We start from the raw sequence: 22,019 nt of genomic DNA, 5'->3' as shown, positions 1-22,019 counted from the left end.
TCCGCAACGGGAGAGGCCACAACAGTGAGAGGCCCGCGTACCGCAAAAAAAAAAAAAGAGAGAGAGAATTGGAAAACATTCTACAATTTTATCTGTCAACTTGTTGTATTTCTCTGGAAATGTAATGTCCGTGGATATTTTTTTTATTTGATCCCTAACCTTATTTTATCTGACTGCCAGCTGTGTGAAAATACGTTGTCACCTATTTTTTTAAAAAACAAGAATTCTTTTAATATTAGCTTAAATTAATCCATAATAATGAATAAACATAAAAACAGTGAAAAGGCAGATTAATTTCCTCTACATTTTTCCTTCCAAGGTTACATTGCACCGTGGAGTGGCAGATTTTACTCATTGTGGGATACTGGGTAAGTGCAGATAAGTTATTTGCCCTCATGTTATTTCCCTTTTGTCGCTTGTTCTTTACTGTTAGTATCTCTGTCAATACCTGGGCAACATTTCTAAAGTATCTAGCATGTACTAGTTTAGTAAATGTTGTATTTTGTCTGTTATAATACCTGTTTGGAATTCACCTTTAGTGTGATACGTAAGTCACATTTCTGTTCATGGGCAACTCCTTATTTTAGTTTTATTTGTTAAAATATTTCAGGTAACATGTGCCATTTTAATAATTGATTTTTGTTTTTACCAATGTATTCAAAGTTTCCATCTGTTAGTAATATTTAATTTTTAATCATTAAGGATAGATGCTATGTTATAGCATCTGTATGCCGTAGATATGAAGAAAAATTTAACTTTCTTTTTAATACCACATTATCTAAGTTTCTTGATATTTTTTAACCTATCAAATATACCAGAGAATATTTGTTGTGCTTTTTAAGAGTGCTATTGTAAAAAGAGTTAGTAAAAAAATTTTAGTTTTAAATTAGCTCAATAATTTTTTATCTCTAGAAATGTTTTCCTAAGGATAAGAAAATATCTCTTGGTGATAATTTACTTCTCTCCCTTGATTCTGCTATTCCATCTTTTTTGTTACTCCCCATGTGGCCGAATAAAAAACCTACCACAATTTATTGAACAGGCCTGCCCTTTGGTGTGATACCAAAAGGGCTCCTGCCCATGACTAATTAAAGGGCATAAGCAAATTATGTATGAATGGCTGAAGCTAACAGACACAAACTTCCAGAGATCAGCCTTTGCATCACCAGAGTTTGAGGGAAAACCCCAGTTGTAGAAGTTAGTTATTCTGATTAGGCTAAAATCCTAGGTTAAATTTTTGTTAGTCATACTTATTCTTGCTTTCAGACTTTAACTGACCACTTTGGAATTTCAGGGAAAATTTGTCCTGTCTTTTCCATTTCCCTCACCAGCCTCTGTGCCATCTCCTTGTTAAGAAAGGTATTGTGGCAATATGATATCTTATCGGATAAGGTATTTCTGCTAGTAATAAGTCCAGAAGATAGTGAAGCTTGTTGATGCAAACTTAGAAAAGTACTAAGTTAAAACTGCAAAACAAATTCCTATTTGAGCAAAGATTTTTGTGTTAGAAGTCAGAGCCAACACTTTTATAACTGGCCTTAGATAATTCTGATTTTAGGAGGGTCATATTGGTTTTGGTTTTACCAGTGTGTATCAGATTTATTTCCACTCTAGCTGGTTACATTGGAATGTACTTTTAAGCAAGAAGAGGTAGGGATAGGAACCATATCTACAATCAGAGAAAGTTTATTCATCTAAAAGGAACTCCTGTTTTATCATTTACTTTTAAATAATGTTAACTTTTTTTAATACCAGGTATGCAAAAATACACATTCCAATTATTGCATCAGTGTCTGAGCATCAACCCACAACTTGGGTATCTTTCTTCTTTGATCTACATATTCTTGTGTGTACCTTCCCAGCAGGCCTGTGGTTCTGCATTAAAAATATCAATGATGAAAGAGTATTTGGTAAGAGATTTTTAATAAATACTTTGACTTATTTATTTTTGTTGAGATTATCACTGCACTTTAAAGTTTTGTTTTTCTTTGCTTGACTCTATGCATATTTAAGATAAACTTTCCTCTCTTACTTAGCATAAGTGCTTAACCAAGAATAATTCAGTAAATTTGCATTACATATACTCTAATTATTAACTTTTCATTTTGGACTAGTGTATAAATTTTTCATTCAATTTATTGTTTTCTGAGAGGTTAATGTAATTATAGTCTGTGGCTGAGAATTGGAAATTATAACTGTTGACAGAATAGACTTGACTTTATTTTCTCAGTTAAATCCAATTAAGTAGGAAGAAATTTGCAGGGGCATCCATGATCCAAATTTCAGTGCAAAAGTACATTTTGTAATGGAATAAGAATCACCTTTAAGTAAACACCCTCTTGACTGATAGATTTGTGTAATTTCCAACTTAAAAGACGTAGATATACAAACTATTTTAAAGCCAGTGTTTAGGATCTGACATTCAAAATATAAATGGACAAAATAAACAGATACCAAACACTTTTATGTAATTCAGTCATCACAAGAAGTATGCTGTGGCTGTTTTGCATTTGATAAAACCTGAAACTGAAAAAGCTTTGTAATATGCACAGGGTCATACAAGCAAATAGTTTGTGCAAGTATGGGTCCTGGATCATGAGAGACACTCAAAAGTTACTGTTCCAGAGTGAAGTCAGGAGAGATAAAATAGCATCTGCATAGGTTCTAACCAAAGGATGACACTCCTTTTCTGGTTTCTGTAGGTCAGTGGACTCTGGATAAGGCCATGTTAATATTGCATCATTCAAAAAGATTTTAGCTTAGACATATTGCCCACTTATGACTTAGCAGTCCCAATCCTAGGTATATACCCAAGAGAAGGAAGTGCATGTGTCCCATAAAGGACATGTTTAAGAGTATACATAGCAACTTTATCCATAATAGGCCTGAATTAGAAACATTCCAAAGGTTATCAGCAGTAGGATAGAGATTTTTATGTATTTGTACAGTAGAATACAACACAACAATTAATAAAAGAATAGCATGGGTAATTAAAAGAAACCAGTACAAAAGAGAACATTTTTATATAATTTCATTACTATGAAGTTTAAGAACAAGGAAAACTAAATTATTGCTTTAAAAGTCCAAATAGTGATTACCTTTTTGGACTTTTAAGGTAAAAAAGGGGGAGGGGCGGTGAGGGGAGCAGTTATTGACTGGGAAGAGGCATGAGGGATTCTCCTGAGGAGGTATACAGATGTTCTGTATTTCTATATGGGTGGTAATTACATAGGTGTGTGCATATATAAAAATCCATTGAGATAAACAATATGGTATAATAAATGTATTTTTTAGTCAGGAAAAAAAATGTGAATTAGCTTCAAATGAGATAGGCACTCAAATGACTCAATAACTTTGTAAAGTCATATAGCCTCTAGCCAGAAATGATAGAGCCTTTCCTTGTGGTGAGCACATTATCTGGAAAGCTTTGACTGTTGGAAATTACTTCCAATTTTTTTTTTTTTTTAAGTTTCTTGGCAATAACTTTTTAAGTTCCTCCTTTGGTAATAAATTATATTTTTCTCATCCCATTCTTACATTAAAGCAGGCATTATGCCAGATACTGGCACAGACTTTTCATAGACTTTATTTGATTCTATAAACTTATTGTGCCTAATAATACAATTCACCAAACATGTTTTCATCTCTCAGTTAACCTATTTTTCTAATATGTGATGCTGTTGACAAATAATGAATTGTCTCATTCCCCATAGTAGCTATAATTAAACTTGAATCATGATATGCTTCTCTAAACTGTTGATATGCAGTGTTTATTTTGTCAACACTAGTTATAATTTCTAAATATGACTTTTAAATTGGGTAGCATTATCAATTTAAAAACAATTAGGGCTTCCCTGATGGCGCAGTGGTTAAGAATCCGCCTGCCAATGCAGGGGACACGGGTTTGAGCCATGGTCCAGGAAGATCCCACATGCTGTGGAGCAACTAAGCCCATGCTCCACAACTACTGAGCCCACATGCCACAACCACTGAAGCCCACGCACCTAGAACCTGTGCTCTGCAGCAAGAGAAGCCACCGCAGTGAGAAGCCTGCGCACTGCAACAAAGAGTAGCCCCGGCTCGCCACAACTAGAGAAAGCCTGCGTGCAACAACAAAGACCCAACACAGCCAAAAACAAAATAAATAAAATAAATTTATTTTTTTTAAAAAGTTCCCCTTTAAATAAATAAATAAATAAAAACAATTAGCCCTTTTATGAGATGTTTGTCTGTTTTTAGATTTTGTTTTAAATAGTTTTAAATAGTCAGTCAGTGGAGTTTCCTGGGACCCTTTTCTCTTCTGAAGTGTTACGAGAGAACTTGTCTTTGCAGTTGCTCTGTATGCCATCAGTGCTGTCTACTTTGCTGGCGTGATGGTGCGGCTGATGTTGACCTTGACTCCAGTCGTCTGTATGCTGTCTGCAATTGCATTCTCAAATGTTTTTGAGCATTATTTGGGGGATGACATGAAAAGGGAAAACCCACCTGTGGAGGACAGCAGTGATGAGGATGACAAGAGAAACCCAGGAAATTTGTATGATAAGGTGGGAAATCTAAAGTAAGGCCTTTAAAATTTTTACATGTTTTATTTTTCCACCACAGTAAGAACTTATATATATTATAAAGGGTGATTAAACAAGAATTTAGGCAAACTATGACATTTCTAGTTGGTCTTTACTGCTTGCCTCAAACTTTGAATCCTGGTTGGTCTTTTCACTCAGAAAGCTGATGCTCTACTAAATTACATAAAATTTAGCACTATAAATCCTTCTGAAACCATGTGCAAAGTGCTTATCCTTGAGGTCCATATTCACTGTAAACTTTTAAAATATTTGGTTGACTGAATAGTGATTCACGAGGGGAATAAGTGCCTTAAAAAAAAGTCTCCAGTTCGTTAGCACTAGGTGGCTGGCCCATATAATAATGTAATTCACTTTTAACTTCTCAGCTAACAGCAGGATTATATTTGGTGCAAGTGTGGAAAAGACTTAGAATCAGAGCACTTGTCTTGGATGACATAGTAAACTTTATTAACTAGATTTTTAAGTAGCAATAAGCAATGAACTTCGCAGTATATGTATTAATTTTGAAATTTTCTTTCTTTACTATGATAGGTCCAATATTATTCATACAGATTAGTGCTAATAAGGCACATACCTGCTTTTGTGTTTGTTATGTTTTGTTTTGTGGTTTCTTAATAACTAGCCTTGCAATTTAGAACCTCTGACCTATTCTCTGTTCGGTGAGGTTTTTGTTTTGTTTTCAAAAATGTAATCTTGATTTTAACAAGTCTGTTGGTTTGGGGTTTGGAAATTAGAAAACTGATTCTGATAATGCAGTTTTTTCCTATACTAAAGTCCTATATGGTCTGGATTATAGCTGGACATTGCTGTTTTCAGGGTAAGGAATTCAGATTTTTTATAAGAAAAGGTGGCCAGCATGAGACCATTTGGTTATCCCCTTTGTATTTACGTAAAACATAAGGACAGTTGAGTTTGAAAACAGCTTCTTACTGGAGATTTTTTGCTCTGCAACCTGCTCCTGGATTGGGTTTAGTTCCAGGAAGCCTTCTCATTCACATTTGACTTTAGAATCCACCTTGATAATTTTTAGAAAATGTTGTATGACCCACATGAGAATTCCTGATGGTTATACATTTTCCTTCTGAAAGAATTAAATTGATAGATAACATTCTCCCAACTTCTCCCTTAATGAAAGCAAGTCAAATGATGAATTTGTCTCATCAGTTTTTTTGCATTTTCAGGCAGGTAAAGTGAGGAAGCATGTAACTGAACAGGAAAAAACTGAAGAGGGATTAGGTCCTAATATAAAAAGCATTGTTACCATGTTGATGCTGATGCTGTTGATGATGTTTGCAGTCCACTGTACCTGGGTCACAAGCAATGCCTACTCCAGCCCAAGTGTGGTCCTGGCCTCTTACAATCATGACGGGTAAGAAGACAACTTGACTACAAAAAGATTTTATACCTACCCTTTTTTCCTGTCTCAAAAGATAAAATTCAAAGATGTTTGTGAGGCTCTGCATTTGAATCTGCTGTGCTTTTCTTGTGACCTTTCCCCTGCCCGTCCCCTTTGGTAGAAGTAGGTAATAATCATTGTATTTCATGCTCTTTTCCAAAATATCTTTGCATATATAACATACACATTAGTCTTTCTCAAAGTGTTGTGCTTGGACACAAAGCATGATCATTACCAGGAAATCCTTTAGAAATATAAATTCTTGACCCCACCTCGGTGTGTAGAATGAGAAACCTGGGGGTGAGACTCAGCGATCTGTGGTTTAATAAGCCCCCCTGGTGATTCTGATGCAGCTACAGTTTAAGGATAGCTGGTTTATGTACTGCAACCCCGCATTCCCACCCCAGCTTCTGCTTCACTTGGGTGCTCATTAGACTTGCTCAGTATCAGGCTCCACCCCGGAACTACTAAACCAGAATTTGCTTTTTTACAAGATGGCCTGGTGGTTTGTATGCATATTAAAGTCTAAGAAGCACTAGTCTAGCTCTTCATCGATTTTTTTTTTTTTCTCCCTACTATGGAGGCCTTTAACTACCATCCTTAAATGTGAAATTACTTAGTGGCCTGGCACCTCAAGGTTTTAAGTTACCAGCTTCACACTTCTAAGATATCATTTAAAAGAATATTGTGATTGTTTTCAGCACCAGGAATATCTTAGATGATTTTAGAGAAGCTTACTTTTGGCTGAGGCAAAATACAGATGAACATGCCCGAGTGATGTCTTGGTGGGATTATGGCTATCAAATAGCTGGGATGGCTAATAGAACTACTTTGGTGGATAATAACACCTGGAATAACAGCCACATAGCACTGGTAAGAATTTGATCAACAAAAGATCAAAAGCTACAAACCTTTATTCACTACTTAGCAATCAGACTTCACTTGTGATTAAGTAGGAAAAATGTGGGTGAAAATACTCTTTGCTTGCTGAATTTTGAACATACTTCTCTACATATTTATTCAATAAAGTGAGTTCAAGGTATGCTTACTTATTTTGTTTTTAAGAATAGAATTTATTTAAGTATCATTCAGAATTGTAGACTGTTTGCTGGAGAATTAGGCAAAATCTGAAACTTAAAATATTACATTTGTCTTGTATTTTCCATTTCATAAGTTAAGAAAAGTATTTGCAAATATGTAAAACAAATGCACTGTGTTTTATGGGCATGCAAATTATGTTCGCTCTAGCTTTTAAATAACTAATTTACGTTAATTAATCACCTCTCTGTTCTTTAAAGATTTTAAATAGATAACTTGGTGTTAGCCAAATGAGTTCTCTTTGTATTAGTGTTGTAGCTAATCATTAGATGTTTAGTAAACTGAAGAGAAGAATTTATTTGTGCTAGCTAGATGGATGGACATCCTCGTCCTGAGGTTATGAGAAGTTCTACTTCTTTTAAGCTTGCCTACTTTCATATAAAAATGTTAATTTCATGAGACCTAATTATTAGCAAAATATTAGAGCATGTATTTCTGATTTTGACATTTCTGCTATAATTGGTTGTAGTAAGTGAGGTGCTTATAAATCTCAGTAAATCTGTTGAATTCATAGCAATTCATTTCTATAAAAAGAATCCCATGTAAATCAAACTCTTGAGATGCATTCCATCTTAAAGTAAAAATGTGCGTTCATTTTTATTTTTAGTGTATTTTGGGACTAAGTACACACATTCTCATTTTTTATTCTGTAGGTGGGAAAAGCCATGTCTTCAAATGAAACAGCAGCCTATAAAATCATGAGGAGTCTGGATGTAGATTATGTTTTGGTTATTTTTGGAGGGGTTATTGGGTATTCTGGTGATGATATCAACAAATTTCTCTGGATGGTTAGGATAGCTGAAGGGGAACATCCAAAAGATATTCGGGTAAGAAACTAGGTCGTTCTTGGTGTGTGAAAGACAGCTCCCAGTAGCCCTCTTACCTTGCTAATTGCATTGTTTGTTTTCATTATCCTATCCCCCAAATTAGTTCTTCAGTCTGACTTTACTGTTATTAAAGATACCATAAGCATTTTCCCAGGTTTAAAACTTTGGAAACTCATACCTGGTACTTCCATTCTCCCCTACAAAGCAATCCCTTGTCAAAATTCTTGCCTTTACTCCTTACAGCCTGTCACTTCTGCCCTTTCCTTCCATTTTCATTGCTTCCACTCTGGCATTGACCCCTATGCTCATAAACCTGAAATAGGACAGTAGCCTTGAACTTGCTATCTTTGCCTTAGTCTTGTTCCCTCTCCCAGTCTAACATGACATTGATCATGTAACTTTCCACCTTTTTTTTTTTTTTTTTTAAAGCCTTCATTAGTTTAAGGAAAGGGTCCTTGAAACCAGACAGACGTGAGTTGGAACTAAACCCTGCCACTGTCAGCTTGGTGCTATGGGCAGGTTGTTTTTCAGCCAGTCAGCATTATATGCTTCGAGCACTAGGTCTTGTTCTAGTTTCTAGTGTTATAATGGTGATTACGGCTGTTTCAGTTGATCACTAACAGATGCCAGGAATAATTCATTTGTAGTGCTGTTATGAGAATTTATAGTAACAGAGATGAAGCTTCAGCCTAGTGGCTGGTTTGAAATAATCATAATGATGATTGAAATAATGAAGCAGTGGTATGAAATCCAAACGCTTTAACTCAGAATGCAACCCCTTAATACTTCACTTTCCTTTGCTGGCCTCTTGTCCTTCTATCACCTTTTTCCACTCTGTCGATCTACTCTAGCCCATGTAACTTGCCTCGTGGTTTCTTTCCTTGGCTCATCTGACACACGTGTTTATACTCTTTTCTTCTTGGAGTACCTTCCCTACCACAAATTTGTCCCCTCTCCAGAAGCCCTTCTCTGGTGCGTCATCAGATCACATCCAGCCTGGTTTGTAGGTAGATTCTGTTGTATCTCTCCCACTCAGCTGTGAGCTCAGAGAGGTTGGGCACCCAGCATTGTGGTTTACGTGGTGAAGGCACAAAAGATGACAGTAAGATTCACTGCTGATCCAGAATAAAAGAACCTTTTGGGAAAATGTATGAATGTGTTTTATGTGACAGGGACGAAGTCGAGTAAAGCCCCAGATTTCCTGTTTAAATGTAAATGCTGTGACATTTCCCCTTAACTACGATTAATAAACAGTATTACCTTGTGTTAAATTGGTCTTAATTTAATCCTCCTAGTATGTAATTTTCATTTGTGCATTTGCTTTAGCAGTGTTAAAACTGACGTGGTAGATCCAGATATATGCTTTGAACCATTTATATAGAGAAAAATCCTTAATTCCTATGCTTTGTGAATAGGTTATTTACACATTCACATGGTTCAAAAAATAAAATATAAAGGGATATACAGTAAAAGTTTACACCCCCCACCCCAAGAAAAGAAAAAGAAAAAAGTCCACTTCACAATATATTGTGGAGATCTTATGGGCATTCTTCTTCGTTCCTTTTTTTTTATATCTGCATAGTGTCTTCCATTGTGTGTGTGCACCATGATTTATTTAACCTGTCCCTGTTAATGGACATTTAGGTTGATTCCAGTTTTTTAATCTCATAAACAGTGGTGCGATAAATAACCTTCTACACTCATCATTTTGCCCATGTATAAGTATATCTGTAGGATAAATTCCTAGATGAGAAATTTCTATCGATGGTGTCAGATTAGCCCTCTTAGAGGTTAATTCATAAATTTGATGAGCTCCCAATAAAAATTCCTACAGAAGTTTTCTAAACATTCCCCTCTCAACTAAAGAACTGATTTTAAAAGTTCTTATGGAAAAATAAAGAACAAATTTAGTCGGCCTACCTGATATTAAACCATGGTATTGGTACCTTTTTTTTTTTCTTAAATTATTGAGGTTGTATTATAACATGGTTTAAAATCTGGTAGAATTAATTAATAATCGCCCTCCCTCACTCTAACAGACTATTGTTCTTTTTCTCTATGTTTTCTTGGATACTCTTGTTTATTTTCTATAAATGATTTCTATACTGAGCTTTAAAAAACACCCATGATAGTTCTGTGGGTTTTTTAAGAGATGACATTAAATTTATAAATTCATCTTCTGATACTATGTTTTTTTGAGATGTAACTAAATATGACTTTATGAAGATACCTCAAAAGTTATTTCTTATGGGGAAATGAAAAAGGGAACCTGTAGCTTTGAATTGGTTATATTAAACTGACACAAACTTCTGGATTCTTTCCTGTAGGAAAGTGACTATTTCACCCCACAAGGAGAATTCCGTGTAGACAAAGCAGGATCCCCTACTTTGTTGAATTGCCTTATGTATAAAATGTCATACTACAGATTTGGAGAAATGCAGGTTAGTTACATCAATTTTTCTATAATCTTTATTCAAAGGAATATTAAGTAGCCTTGTTTGACTCTAAAAAACAGGATAATGATGTTTTGGTTGCGCTGTAAAGAAAAATGTGCTAATCTAAAGATTTTTTCTCTATTAAATTTAATTTCTGAAACTTGTATGTAAAAAATGAGGAAATATTTCTTAGATCGAAGATTTCTTTCCAAAATTGTTAATTAACATAGGCTCAAATCCATTCTTTGATTGCCATCTCACTTTTTGACTTCATGCTTTTGGAAGACCGGGAGAGGTCTTCCAGCTGGGAAACAGTGTGATCTTAAGTAGTTTAACTTCACTGCCTGGTCGGGGAAAGCCTGAAATTAAAGAGATGAATTATTTAGTCACTTCACATATTCACTGTTTCCCTGTTCTCCATTACCACAGAGAGCTAGGACTCTCTGGGTCATAGCTTTCCCAGAAAATTAGAATGATATGGTACAAAAGATTAAGAGTCGACAAAAATGAGTGAATGGGCAAAGAGGCATCGTGGCAAAAAGAACAGATAACGGACTGTCACAACACCTGGGTTCCAGATCTGGCTCTGTCAGGTCACGTAACCCTTGGACAAGTCACATTCTCTCTGGACTTGTTTTTTTCCTTGTCCGTGTATAATGGGGGTTGGACTGATGGCTTCTATGATTCTTCATAGCTCTCAGATTGCATGACTGTCATACCAAGTTACACCTTCATACTAAGGTTACATCAATGGCAGAAGAAAAATTGTTTGTTTAATTTTATACAAATACCAGGGATCAAGATACTGTTTCATCATTATTTGCTTGGAATTACTCTACAGGTGGCTCTGAAAAAATAGACAAAAATTTTACTACCAGATTTAGGTGTTTTTTTTTTTAATTTAAACAAATTTTTTTTTTTTTTTTTTGGCTATGTTGGGTCTTTGTTTCTGTGCGTGGGCTTTCTCTAGTTGCGGCTAGCGGGGGCCACTCTTCATTGCGGTGCGCGGGCCTCTCACTTTCGCGGCCTCTCTTGTTGCGGAGCACAAGCTCCAGACGCGCAGGCTCAGTAGCTGTGGCTCACGGGCCTAGTTGCTCCGCGGCATGTGGGATCTTCCCAGACCGGGGCTCAAACGCGTGTCCCCTGCATTGGCAGGCGGATTCTCAACCATTGCGCCACCGGGGAAGCCCAAGATTTAGGTTTTTGTTTGTGTTTTCTTTGAAGGCCACTGCCTGGTCTCTAAACTCATGCTAAGAAAGAAGCAACTTAAGCCATAATAATTAGCTACCTCAGAAAATGGGTGAAAGATTAGTTTCTCTGTTCACTAATGAGAGCATTGAAGGACTTTTTTTTCTGTCACGTTTATCAAGAGCTCTAAGCCGTGCCTCTAGCATGCATTCATTTTGATGCCTTTCCCTACTCAAGAATAATATGTTAAAGACATGAAGTATATAACTTTGCTCTTGTATAGATGTGCAATAACAAGTTATTCTCGCACTGGAGGAGATTTGGTTTTTGGTTTTATTTTTAAGTTGAATTCATTTAAGTTCTGTGTGGCAACATAAACTTAGTCTGAGAATTTCTTAAAATCTTCTCCCGTCCCTCCATTTTTTCCTCCTTTCATTCTTGGTTAATCTTCCCATGGTTTGGCTTGTCTGACTTCCTTTGTAGTTCCCAATTTCAGGTTGGTTAGCATCACTGCTTTACTTGTGCATTTATTTAACAAGTAATGCTGGTGAGATAGAGCCACACTATTCAGTGTGTGAAGTCATCATGCAGCTTACATCCTGTTGGAGGATATAGGTAATTTTAAAAATAAATAAAAACCTTAGCAACAAACACTGTAGAGTAAAAGAATAAGGAATCAATGGAGGAGACTTCTCAACCATCAACCTCAAGAAAATATTTTCCTGAAGGGGTGGTATTTGGGCTGAGACCAAAGGATAGAAAGGGACCAGCCATGCAAAATCACTGAATGAAGAACTTTGAGATTGAAAGAGTAGATAGTATAGTGCAAGGCCCTGGGGCAGAAAAGCAGGCCCTTCAGTGTGTTTTCTCTGAATACCTATAAGAAGGGCTTTAATGGATTTCATTTTGCTATTTTGGTTTTTTTATGCCTGTAGGCTATTCATCCACTTTAAGGGTTCAGTGAAACTCTAATTCTAATGTATTTAGTTTCTCTCTTGCAGAGTTTTTCCTATCTGGTTAGCAACATATTAGAACTGTTACAATATATTGCTCTGATTGTGTTTTCCTAGTTTAAAAGGAGAAAGTTTTACTCTGCTGCTAACATTTACTACCTTCTAATATTGCAAGCTTTCCAATATGGTTAACATCTAATACTAATGTCACTTTTGCAGCTGGATTTCCGTACACCCCCAGGTTTTGATCGAACACGTAATGCTGAGATTGGAAACAAGGACATTAAATTCAAGCATTTGGAGGAGGCCTTTACATCAGAGCACTGGCTTGTAAGGATATATAAAGTGAAAGCACCCGATAACAGGGAGACACTAGACCACAAACCTCGAGTAACCAACATTTTCCCAAAACAGAAGTATTTGTCAAAGAAGGTGGGTGCCAAATGAAGTCATGTTTATGAAAGGGTAACTCCATATATACACTAGTATGTATAAAAGGGCTAACTAATAAGAACCTGCTGTATAAAAAAATAAATAAAATTCAAAAAAGAAAAAAAGGGTAACTCAAGATTGGTTGGTTTGACTGATAAATAATTACTGAAAATTGCGAATAAATTTTCATTTGCCAGATGAATAAAGACCAAGGCTTATATACAAAGTAGATATAAAGCCAGCCTGCTGAGGGCAATCCTTGCAAACTGAGCACTTCAGGTACCCCAAGCAGCAACTGTTCTGGATAGTTCTCAATAGGGAAGAGTGGTTATCAGTGAATCAAGCTAAGATTTTCCAGAGGCGTTCTGGCTTTAGCTTGTGCCACTCCCATTAGTAAGACTTGTTTGTAAAGTGAGATGTGTCTGTGGCTTCTGAACCTTTGTGAAATCAAAAATGCCAAACAAGTAATAACAGTTGTGATTCGTTCATCTTTTGGTCAAAGCAAATTTATATAGCATTTTCATGTTCCATTCTCAGTACGATGTTATGTATTATTCATTGAATAAAAAATAAACTTGAGTTGGTTTGAGTCTTGAACGAAAAAAATCATTTATCTTAAGATAATTATTTTTAAATGTAATTGTCATGACAAAGCTTGTAGGTAGAATTATGATGATGAGACTATTGCAATCCTTTTGTAATAAATATTTAATAAGATATGAAGTCTTCTATTGGAGGTCATTATGGCTCACTTAAGCCAAATAGATCTAATCTTTGCTATAAAAGCTACTGAAAAATGAGTATTTATATGGTTTGCCCTCTGTGAGAGATGGAAAATAATGAGCAGTCAGAAGAAATATTAAGATTGTATTTTAAGGTACTACCCTTATAATACTAATTGTTATTAGACTGATCTCAGTCTTCTTTAAGTCTTGAAACCAGTCTTGAAACTAGGTTTACATTGCTCAGATCAGTTATTTTAAATCATTGAAGGAATTGTCTTATCCCTTTGTATTACTTAAAATATACTTCAGATATGTTCAGAATAAAGATTATTTCTATTTGTACTATAAAGTGCTGAATATTAACTGTATGGTATGTAAATAGAAACTTTGAATACTTTCTGTGCCAGGAATAGGTTACCATATCTAGACTAACGTATTTAAGTCACAGAGAGCTGGCACTCACTGTGTCAGTCATATCAAGTGATCTGGTGTCTCATAGGCACGTGGTAGGAGAAACTGGTGAGTCACATCAGTGCAGAAGTCAGAACAAATGCTGCCAGTCTGAAGGCAGTCACTCCTAAGACATCTCAGCCCAGTTATGAAAAACAAGGCATTGAACTTGCTGTATAACTGTTGATAGTGAAGTTTCTTAATCTGACCTCTTTGTCTTCTCATCATTTCCCCCAAATAAGTGAATGGATAAATAAAAATCCATCTGTCTTGTATGCCAAAAACGTATTCTATTAGCCAACAACCTGGATCTAGTATTTCTGGTTTCCATGGCTTTATACACAGTTTTGTACTAGCAGGAATGTTTTTTGTTTTGCTTTCCTCTCTCCAACCTGGTTTTTATTTCGGGGGTTGAAGGGAGTGTGAGTGAGTACAGCAGCCACTTCCTGCCACTGCCAAGCTGACATGGCTGAGGCACTGGGAACTGTAGTCCAGGGCTGCATGGCTCACCTGCTCCTAGAGAGAAACACCCTGAGGACCTAGATATATACGTGCAGAGACCTGGGGCATTTTACAGGATCTCATAGAAAAGGTTTCAAGTTAGAAATAAGGTAGGTGATGATGATAAAGAAACCAACTCCTTGGCCTGGTTTGAATTTTTACACATTGTGCCCTCTGAAATTCTTTACTTTTTGCCCTAATAAAATAAGTTAATAATAAGGTAACATATATTGTGGGCAAGTTAGCAGTAGATAATTCTTGTGACCTTAAGAAGGATTGCATTCTGCCTTGTATTTTTGTTGCTGTTAGAAAAAAATTATAAATTGTTTTAAACTGAACATCATAATATATGTACATGACATAGCATTTGCCAGAGTTTCTGAAACCTCCTCCAAAAGTTGTATTTAAATGTGAGAATTGAATTGAGGGGTCAGTCTCTTGAGTCTTCACCTGCTGCTAACCCAGTGCTTTGACTGATGCCTTAAAGTACTAATTTCCAAGAAATTTGCTTTTTTCAGTATCTATGAATATGCCAGATTGTCAGACCCATGTCCTATATTGATTTATCTTTGTGAGACTCTAAAATAGCAAACATTTTTGCAGTAATTTCTACCACCACATTTGTAGTAATTTATTTCTTATACCACAGACATCAGTTGACAGTATTTTAAGTGGAATACTGAAGTGTTAAGAAAAATGAAAAGTGTCTTTTTTAAAGATCTGTGATGCTCAAGGAATGTTACGGGGTTTTTTCTTGGTGTTTGGGTTTTGTTTTAATATTTAAGTGCTTATTTTCCTACCTAAATTGGAGAATGTGCCAAGTAACTTTATTTCTCTTTATTTTTGTAGATAGGTATAATCATCCTCATTTTTTACAGATAAGAAAATTGGGGCTCCAAAAGTTACTAAGTTAGTTTGTATTTCTTTCTTTTTTTTTTTTTTTTTTTTGTGGTATGCGGGCCTCTCACTGTTGTGGCCTCTCGCGTTGCGGAGCACAGGCTCCGACGTGCAGGCTCAGTGGCCATGGCTCACGGGCCCAGCCGCTCCGCGGCATGTGGGATCTTCCCGGACCGGGGCACGAACCCGTGTCCCCTGCCTCGGCAGGCGGACTCTCAACCACTGCGCCACCAGGGAAGCCCAGTTTGTATTTCTGACACAGCTAATTCTTGGAAACTAAACTAGGAGCACCATTAACATTTTCTGAATCCTTAGTCTAGTTATATATTCTATCATGCCTGGAAATGTGAGTAATTATTACACCTAAGCATTTAGTGGTTGAGAGAGGGGAGGTGGGGATTCATTCACTTGATGGTGAGGAATGTATGACAGGCATTTGAGGACTGCTGTGGTCGTCCTTCATCTTAAAGGTGAGGACCTTGTCCAGTTCATCTTGGATCTCAGCATCCTTGGCATAGAGCAGTTTGTGGTGCTCATTGACTGTTTCAAGGAGTCCAGCCCTAGGAAGATCTGAGGGATTATTAAGACAGTCTTCATCATTCTGCAGTAAACCATGTGTGTATCTGTAGTTTTAATCCGTAGGAAACGTGCACTAACACCATGTGTTCTGTTTTCTTTTTAGACTGCGAAAAGGAAGCGTGGCTACATTAAAAATAAACTAGTTTTTAAGAAAGGCAAGAAAATGTCTAAGAAGACTGTTTAAATATACTGTTCTGGTTCCTAACTTGAAGCAGATGTCCTTGTGAGAACCGGTCTTTGCCTTTAGCTCATGTCATGTTTCACAGCGACGGAGGGTACAGAACCATCACTGGAACCATCACTGGTCCAGATTAATGTACAAAACTTTCTGGCAATGCCTGATTTAAAAAATAAAATTGGCTTACTGAGAACAGCTGTTTTTGATTTGTAATGTGAAGCAAGACAGAGCACTGCTGTAAATGTCTAACAGCAGATTTTTTTTTTTACTGGTACATGTTATCCTTCAAATCTGAGAATTTGGACTAATCGCACCAAAGAACCCTCCAATTTGGTCCCTGGCACATGCATACTTGTCAATGTTTTTATTCTTTTACAAGACCTGCATTTTATTTGAATTACCCAGATAGCAATACGTAAAATACGAATGACAAAATATGATGCAAGCTTCTTGAACCAGTAAACTAGTACGGTCTGAGAAAGAGGTATTAGAAAAATAATTATACTTCCTTGAACTATATTTATTTTCATGTTTCTCCAGTGCAAAGAATGTTTCATCAAATGTACATTTTCTATTGCTTACTGTTTGCTCTGAGAAGAAGCTGCTGTTTCAAAGATGGACCTGTAAGTAATCGATTCAAATAGTTTTTTTTTATGTTGAAACATTATTGCTGCTGTTAGCAGTTGTTTTCACCAGGTACTTACAGAGCAGATCTCATACGTTGTTCATTCAAGGGCTAAATTTTTATCCTTTGGAAATCATGGCAACTGCACAGAATGTTGCTTATTACCAGGATGGGGTTTGGTATCTTAGTCCTGAGGTTAGCACTTCGTTTACATGCAAAAGATTAAGGAAGAAACCCTTAAAGTGGACAGGTAGCCAAAGTTCATTTTGTGTGATTCTTCAGAATGACAAGGATTTGTAAAGTTTGCCTGGATTTCTCTCATTTTTATAATAGTTTCATCCATCACAGTGATTTTGTCCTCTGCTCCATATTTTGTCAATCCCTTAAGCATTTGATGAAACACTCTTTAATGCTATATGCATTTTCTTACTTTTATTAAAAATGTGACAGTTGTCCAAAAAATGCACTAAAATATAAATGGAGATTGAACATGTTCACTTTCCGTCTCATAGGCAACTTTATATAGACTTGAAAATTTTCTCCTGTTTAGTAAAAGTGAAAGAGAAAGGGTTTTTCCTGCCACAGGATATCTTTTTTTTATATAAACAAGCATAATTTACACCACTGCTTTTGGTGGAAAAGTGCAGAATAGTATGTAACTTTTATGAAGAAAAGTGTAATTTACAATATTCATTGAGAATGTTACCGCTGATTTTCTTTTCCAAAGTGTAGAATATTCTTTGATTTATAGAATCCATTTTTGACCCAGATGATGGTTCTTTTACATACCAATAAAATGGTTGAACCTTTTCACAAATAAAGTGTAACTAAATCTGGATTTCTGATACCTTGTCATTTGGAGGATTTTATTTTACTTTGTTGCTTTAAAATTCAGTGCAGAGAAGTTGTTGACTGTAGGGAAAATAAAGTTAATTCAAATTTTGTGTTAAGTGTTGTCTTTTATACATCTTTTATTTTTGAAAGGACTAACAGTATTGAACACATACTTCTTGTTCACTTTTACAAAGGTTTTAGAGAACACATGTAGGAAAAAAAAGTGCTAGATTAGTTCAACTTAGGTCTAAGGTCTAAGTTGAGCTAATCTATTATTTATTTTGCCTTCCTTTCCACCCCAGAGGGAGAATTTCATTTTGACTTTTTATGGGTGAGTGAGGGGAAGACACCTAGCCAAATAAGAATTTAATCTCCATGTAAATGAGGCTAGGACTCTAACAAAAAAGCCCTGCTCTGTGAAGTTCTGACATTTAATCAGCCAAGTCTTGTATAATTTTCTCATTAAGAGCAGGAATGATCTCTCACCTTTTCCAGTGTTAGGGAACCCCATTTTGGTTCAGTGGATTGCCTCAGCAAAAACTATATTGTAACCACACTTGAGATTTTATTGTAGCAGAAAAGTGACATTATAGACAGTAAAACAGCTTTTATTTTTATTCCACATCTTAGAATTGAACAAGCTGAGTGCTTTGTAGTATAAATAAGGCAGTGAGGCAGCAAGTCCAAAGATAAAATTCATTTTTCAAACTTATGTCCTTACCTACTTACTTGAGTTTGCATTTGTAGAGTTTTAACTTCGAGTCCCCAGGCCATGACCAAAAGGCCAGAGAACTAGATGGTGTAAAAGCAGCCTATTAGGGTATTATCGTTTCCATAGCTTAAGGTCATAAGATTATGAAATCTGGAGCCTCTGCACACTTTTTTTAAATGGTAGTAAAATATATACATAAAATTTACCATCTTAACCATTTTAGAGATGTACAGTTCAGTAGTGTTGAGTACATTCACATTGTTGTGCAACCCTCTCCAGAATTTCCTCCTTTGGAATGGGTGCTGCTTGATGTGGGTGCTGTCAGACCCCCTGCCTTGTTACCCAGGCCTCACTGAGGTAGGTGGAGTCATGAATGAATGTAGAAATAGCCGTCTGTTAGAAATGGCAGGTGTCTAAAATGAAAAAGTAATCCCTCTTTTGGTGTGAGGTGTGACACTGGGAAGACAAAAATGTACATCTTAGCAAATTACCACAAGACAAGCAACTTTGTAACCACAACTCAGATCAAGAGAACAACACTGCCAGGACTCCGGAAGCTTCCTCATGCTCCCACTTGGTCACTGGCCTGTCCTACTTGCCCCTCTAGGAGGTAATCAGTCTCCTAGGTTTTACAGTAATTTATGTTTCTAAAGATATTTAATTGTACATGTTCTTTGAACAATAAAAAGGAATCAAAGTATGTATTTTTTTTATTTAGCTGCTTTTGCTTAGTTTTTATGAAATTCCAAATGTTGCATGCAGCTGTAGATTTATTTTCATTGATGTATAGTATTCCTGTGTGTGTGTATCTCTCACACACACACCATTCTATTGATAGATATTTGTGTTGTTTGCAGTTGGAGGATATTACAGTTAAGGCTATAGGAATTTTCTTTTACACCTCACATGGAGCTTACATGCACACATTTTAGTGGGTATTTACCTAATAAAGTAGAATTGCTGGGTAGGGTATGAAGGTTCTTGTTACTCCCACATCCTAATCAGCCCTTGTCAGGCTTTTTAATGTTGTCTTTATGGTGGGTGAATGATGGTTTTCCATTGTGGTTTAGTTTGCCATTTCCAGGTTACTGATGAGCTTGGTCATTTGGCAATCCCCTTTTTATAAGGATTTGGTTTTGTTTTTTTTTTTTTATTGTATTAGTAGGAGTTGTTTACATATCCTGTATATAACCTCTTCATCATTTGTGTTGCAAACTGCCTAGGAATTCATTATTTTAATGTTGTATTTTTCAGTCTTCCATGTGCCTGTAGCTTTCTGTGTGCCCTGTTTAATAATATTTTCCTAACCTGCAGTGTGAAGATAGTCTCTTGTATTCTCTTCCAGGAAATATATTGTTTTATCTTTTACACTTAGGTTTGCAGTCTGCCCGGAATTCATTTGTTGAGTACAGTGTGAATTGTTTGGGTTTTGTTTGGGGTTCGTTAGGTTTTTGGTTGGTTATTTTTCCATATGCAAATCTAATTGTGCACTATTTATTGAAAAGACTGTCCTTTTCCTAAAGGTCTGCAGTTCTCCTTTTGCAGTAAATCCATACATGAATCTATTTCTGGGCTGTATGTTATATTCCATAGATTTCTTACCTTTCTGTATTGATTTAACGTGCTTTAAGATAATTAATATGGTAATGTCTCCCATCCCCACCTTCTCAGACTTCGCTTGGCTATTTCTGGCCCTTTGTTTCTCTGTATAAATTTTAGAACCAGTTTATTAAATAACACCAAAAAAGAAGAAAAACCTTGTTGGGCTCTTGACTGGGCATTAGGCATTGAAACTATAGGTGAATTTAGGAAAAATTAACACCTTTGAAATACTGAGTCTTCTGTCTGTGAACATGGCATATCCTTCAATTTATATAGGTGTGGGTTATCTTTAATATCTGTATTGTAGTTTTTCAATAGGTCTTACACATTTTCATAAGTTTTATTACAAGGTATATTTTTTGATAAATACTGTCTTATAAAATTTTATTTTCCAATTGTCAGTATATAGAACATTTGGTTTTATATGTTGAAATTGTACTGAACAACCTGTTAAACTCATCCTAATAATTTATTCAGATTATTATAAACATATGCCATCATAATTAGGGAATAATGGCAGTTTTATTTCTCCTTTTCTAGTGGTTATACATTTGATTTTCTTGCCTTTGCTGGCACTGGTCAGGATATCCAGCATAGTACTGCATAGAAAAGATAACATCTTTGCTTGCTCCTGTCTCACACAGAAAGTTTTCAATATTTTTCCTTTAAATATGTTTACTGTAGTTTTCTTTAGGTATCTTTGATCGGATTGAGTACATATCTGTCCCAATTTCCTGAGTTATCATGAATGAGTTTTGTTTTATCAGGTGATTTTTTCCTTTGTTTATTAAGATTCTGATTTTTCTCCTTTATTCTGTTAATAGTGAATTACAGAGACTTTGTTTACATTGTTGAACTAAATTTGCGTTCCTGGAATAATGATTATTTCTGGTTTTCTCTTGTTGCATCCGTATTTTCTTGTTGCATCCTGTCTCTTCTCTCTCATTACCTTGCTTCTCATTTTCCTTCAGTTTTTTATCAAAGACCAGCTTATGGCTTTGTTGACATTTTCTACAGTGTGTTTTTATTTCATTAGTGTTAATTTACTTCTGTTTGCTTGCAGGAGAGTTGTTCTTTTTACCTTAGTGTGATACATGAATTTAAAGTTATAAATTTACTCCAATCATAGTCTGTTTCATTCTCCCAAGTTTTGATGTGAACTGTCATTGAGTTTAATGCATAATTTGTGTACTTTCTTCTTTGAACCATGGGTTATATAGATGTACATTTCTTGATTTTCAAATATGGTGGTTTTTTAGTTATCCTTTTATTATCAGTTTCTACCTTCATTGTATTGTAATCAGATACTCTGATTTTAATCCTTTGAAGATGTTTGCAATTTGCTCTGTGGTCCAAAGTGTTTGTGTGTAAAATCTCCCTGAAGCTTCTTCTGTTATTTGCTGAGAAGGATGTATTGAAATTGTATACTGTTGTAGGTTTGCCTGTACCTCTTTGAACTGTTGATTTTTTTTTAATGTTTGAACCCAGATTATTAGGTGTATATATATTTAGAACTTTTATTGGTAAATTGAACTTTGTTTTTTTGGAAATATCAGGATTTATTTTCAGTAATGCTTTTTGTTACAGCCTATTTTGTCTGATTAGTAAGTTATATATCAACTTCCTTAAGATGTTTGCATGTATCTTTTTCATCCTTCTAGTGTACCCTATTTTGGATTTGTTGGGCTTTCAGCCTTGTAGCTTGTTGGTTTTCATCATTTTTTTTAAGTTCCCAAATCACCTCTTTAAATCTCTTCAAGTATTGTTTCTGCCGCATGCTCTTTGCTCTCCAAGACTCCAATTGAACATAGTTAATTAAGCCTTCTTTATTGGCTCTCTCCTTTTGCCTCTCCAGTCTGTGTATTTTCTCGTTGCAACTCTCTCATCAGTTATGGCTAATCTGTTCTTAAACCCATCCATTGAGTTCTTTTTACTTATTGTTTTTCAATTTTGGAGTTTATCTTTATTCCCATGCCAAATCTGCTGTTTCTTTATATGGTTTAC

The 22,019-nt window shown here is 35.6% G+C and overlaps 1 protein-coding gene across 1 annotated transcript in view; it reads left to right on the top strand.

Moving 5' to 3' along the window:
* Positions 1-17,817, top strand: part of STT3B (STT3 oligosaccharyltransferase complex catalytic subunit B) — a 105,717-nt gene extending 87,900 nt beyond the window's left edge. The window contains exons 8-16 of the mRNA XM_024116489.1: positions 320-368; positions 1,756-1,910; positions 4,333-4,544; positions 5,765-5,952; positions 6,681-6,852; positions 7,731-7,904; positions 10,232-10,345; positions 12,700-12,912; positions 16,168-17,817. Of these exons, the coding sequence (XP_023972257.1) occupies positions 320-368; positions 1,756-1,910; positions 4,333-4,544; positions 5,765-5,952; positions 6,681-6,852; positions 7,731-7,904; positions 10,232-10,345; positions 12,700-12,912; positions 16,168-16,248 (1,358 nt within the window). The 3' untranslated portion in view covers positions 16,249-17,817. The remainder of the gene's footprint in view (positions 1-319; positions 369-1,755; positions 1,911-4,332; positions 4,545-5,764; positions 5,953-6,680; positions 6,853-7,730; positions 7,905-10,231; positions 10,346-12,699; positions 12,913-16,167) is intronic.
* The last annotated feature ends 4,202 nt before the right edge of the window (positions 17,818-22,019 follow it).

Source organism: Physeter macrocephalus, chromosome 18 (assembly GCF_002837175.3).
Source record: "Physeter macrocephalus isolate SW-GA chromosome 18, ASM283717v5, whole genome shotgun sequence".
Lineage (NCBI taxonomy): Eukaryota > Metazoa > Chordata > Mammalia > Artiodactyla > Physeteridae > Physeter > Physeter macrocephalus.
This window is presented reverse-complemented; position numbering and strand designations above follow the sequence as displayed.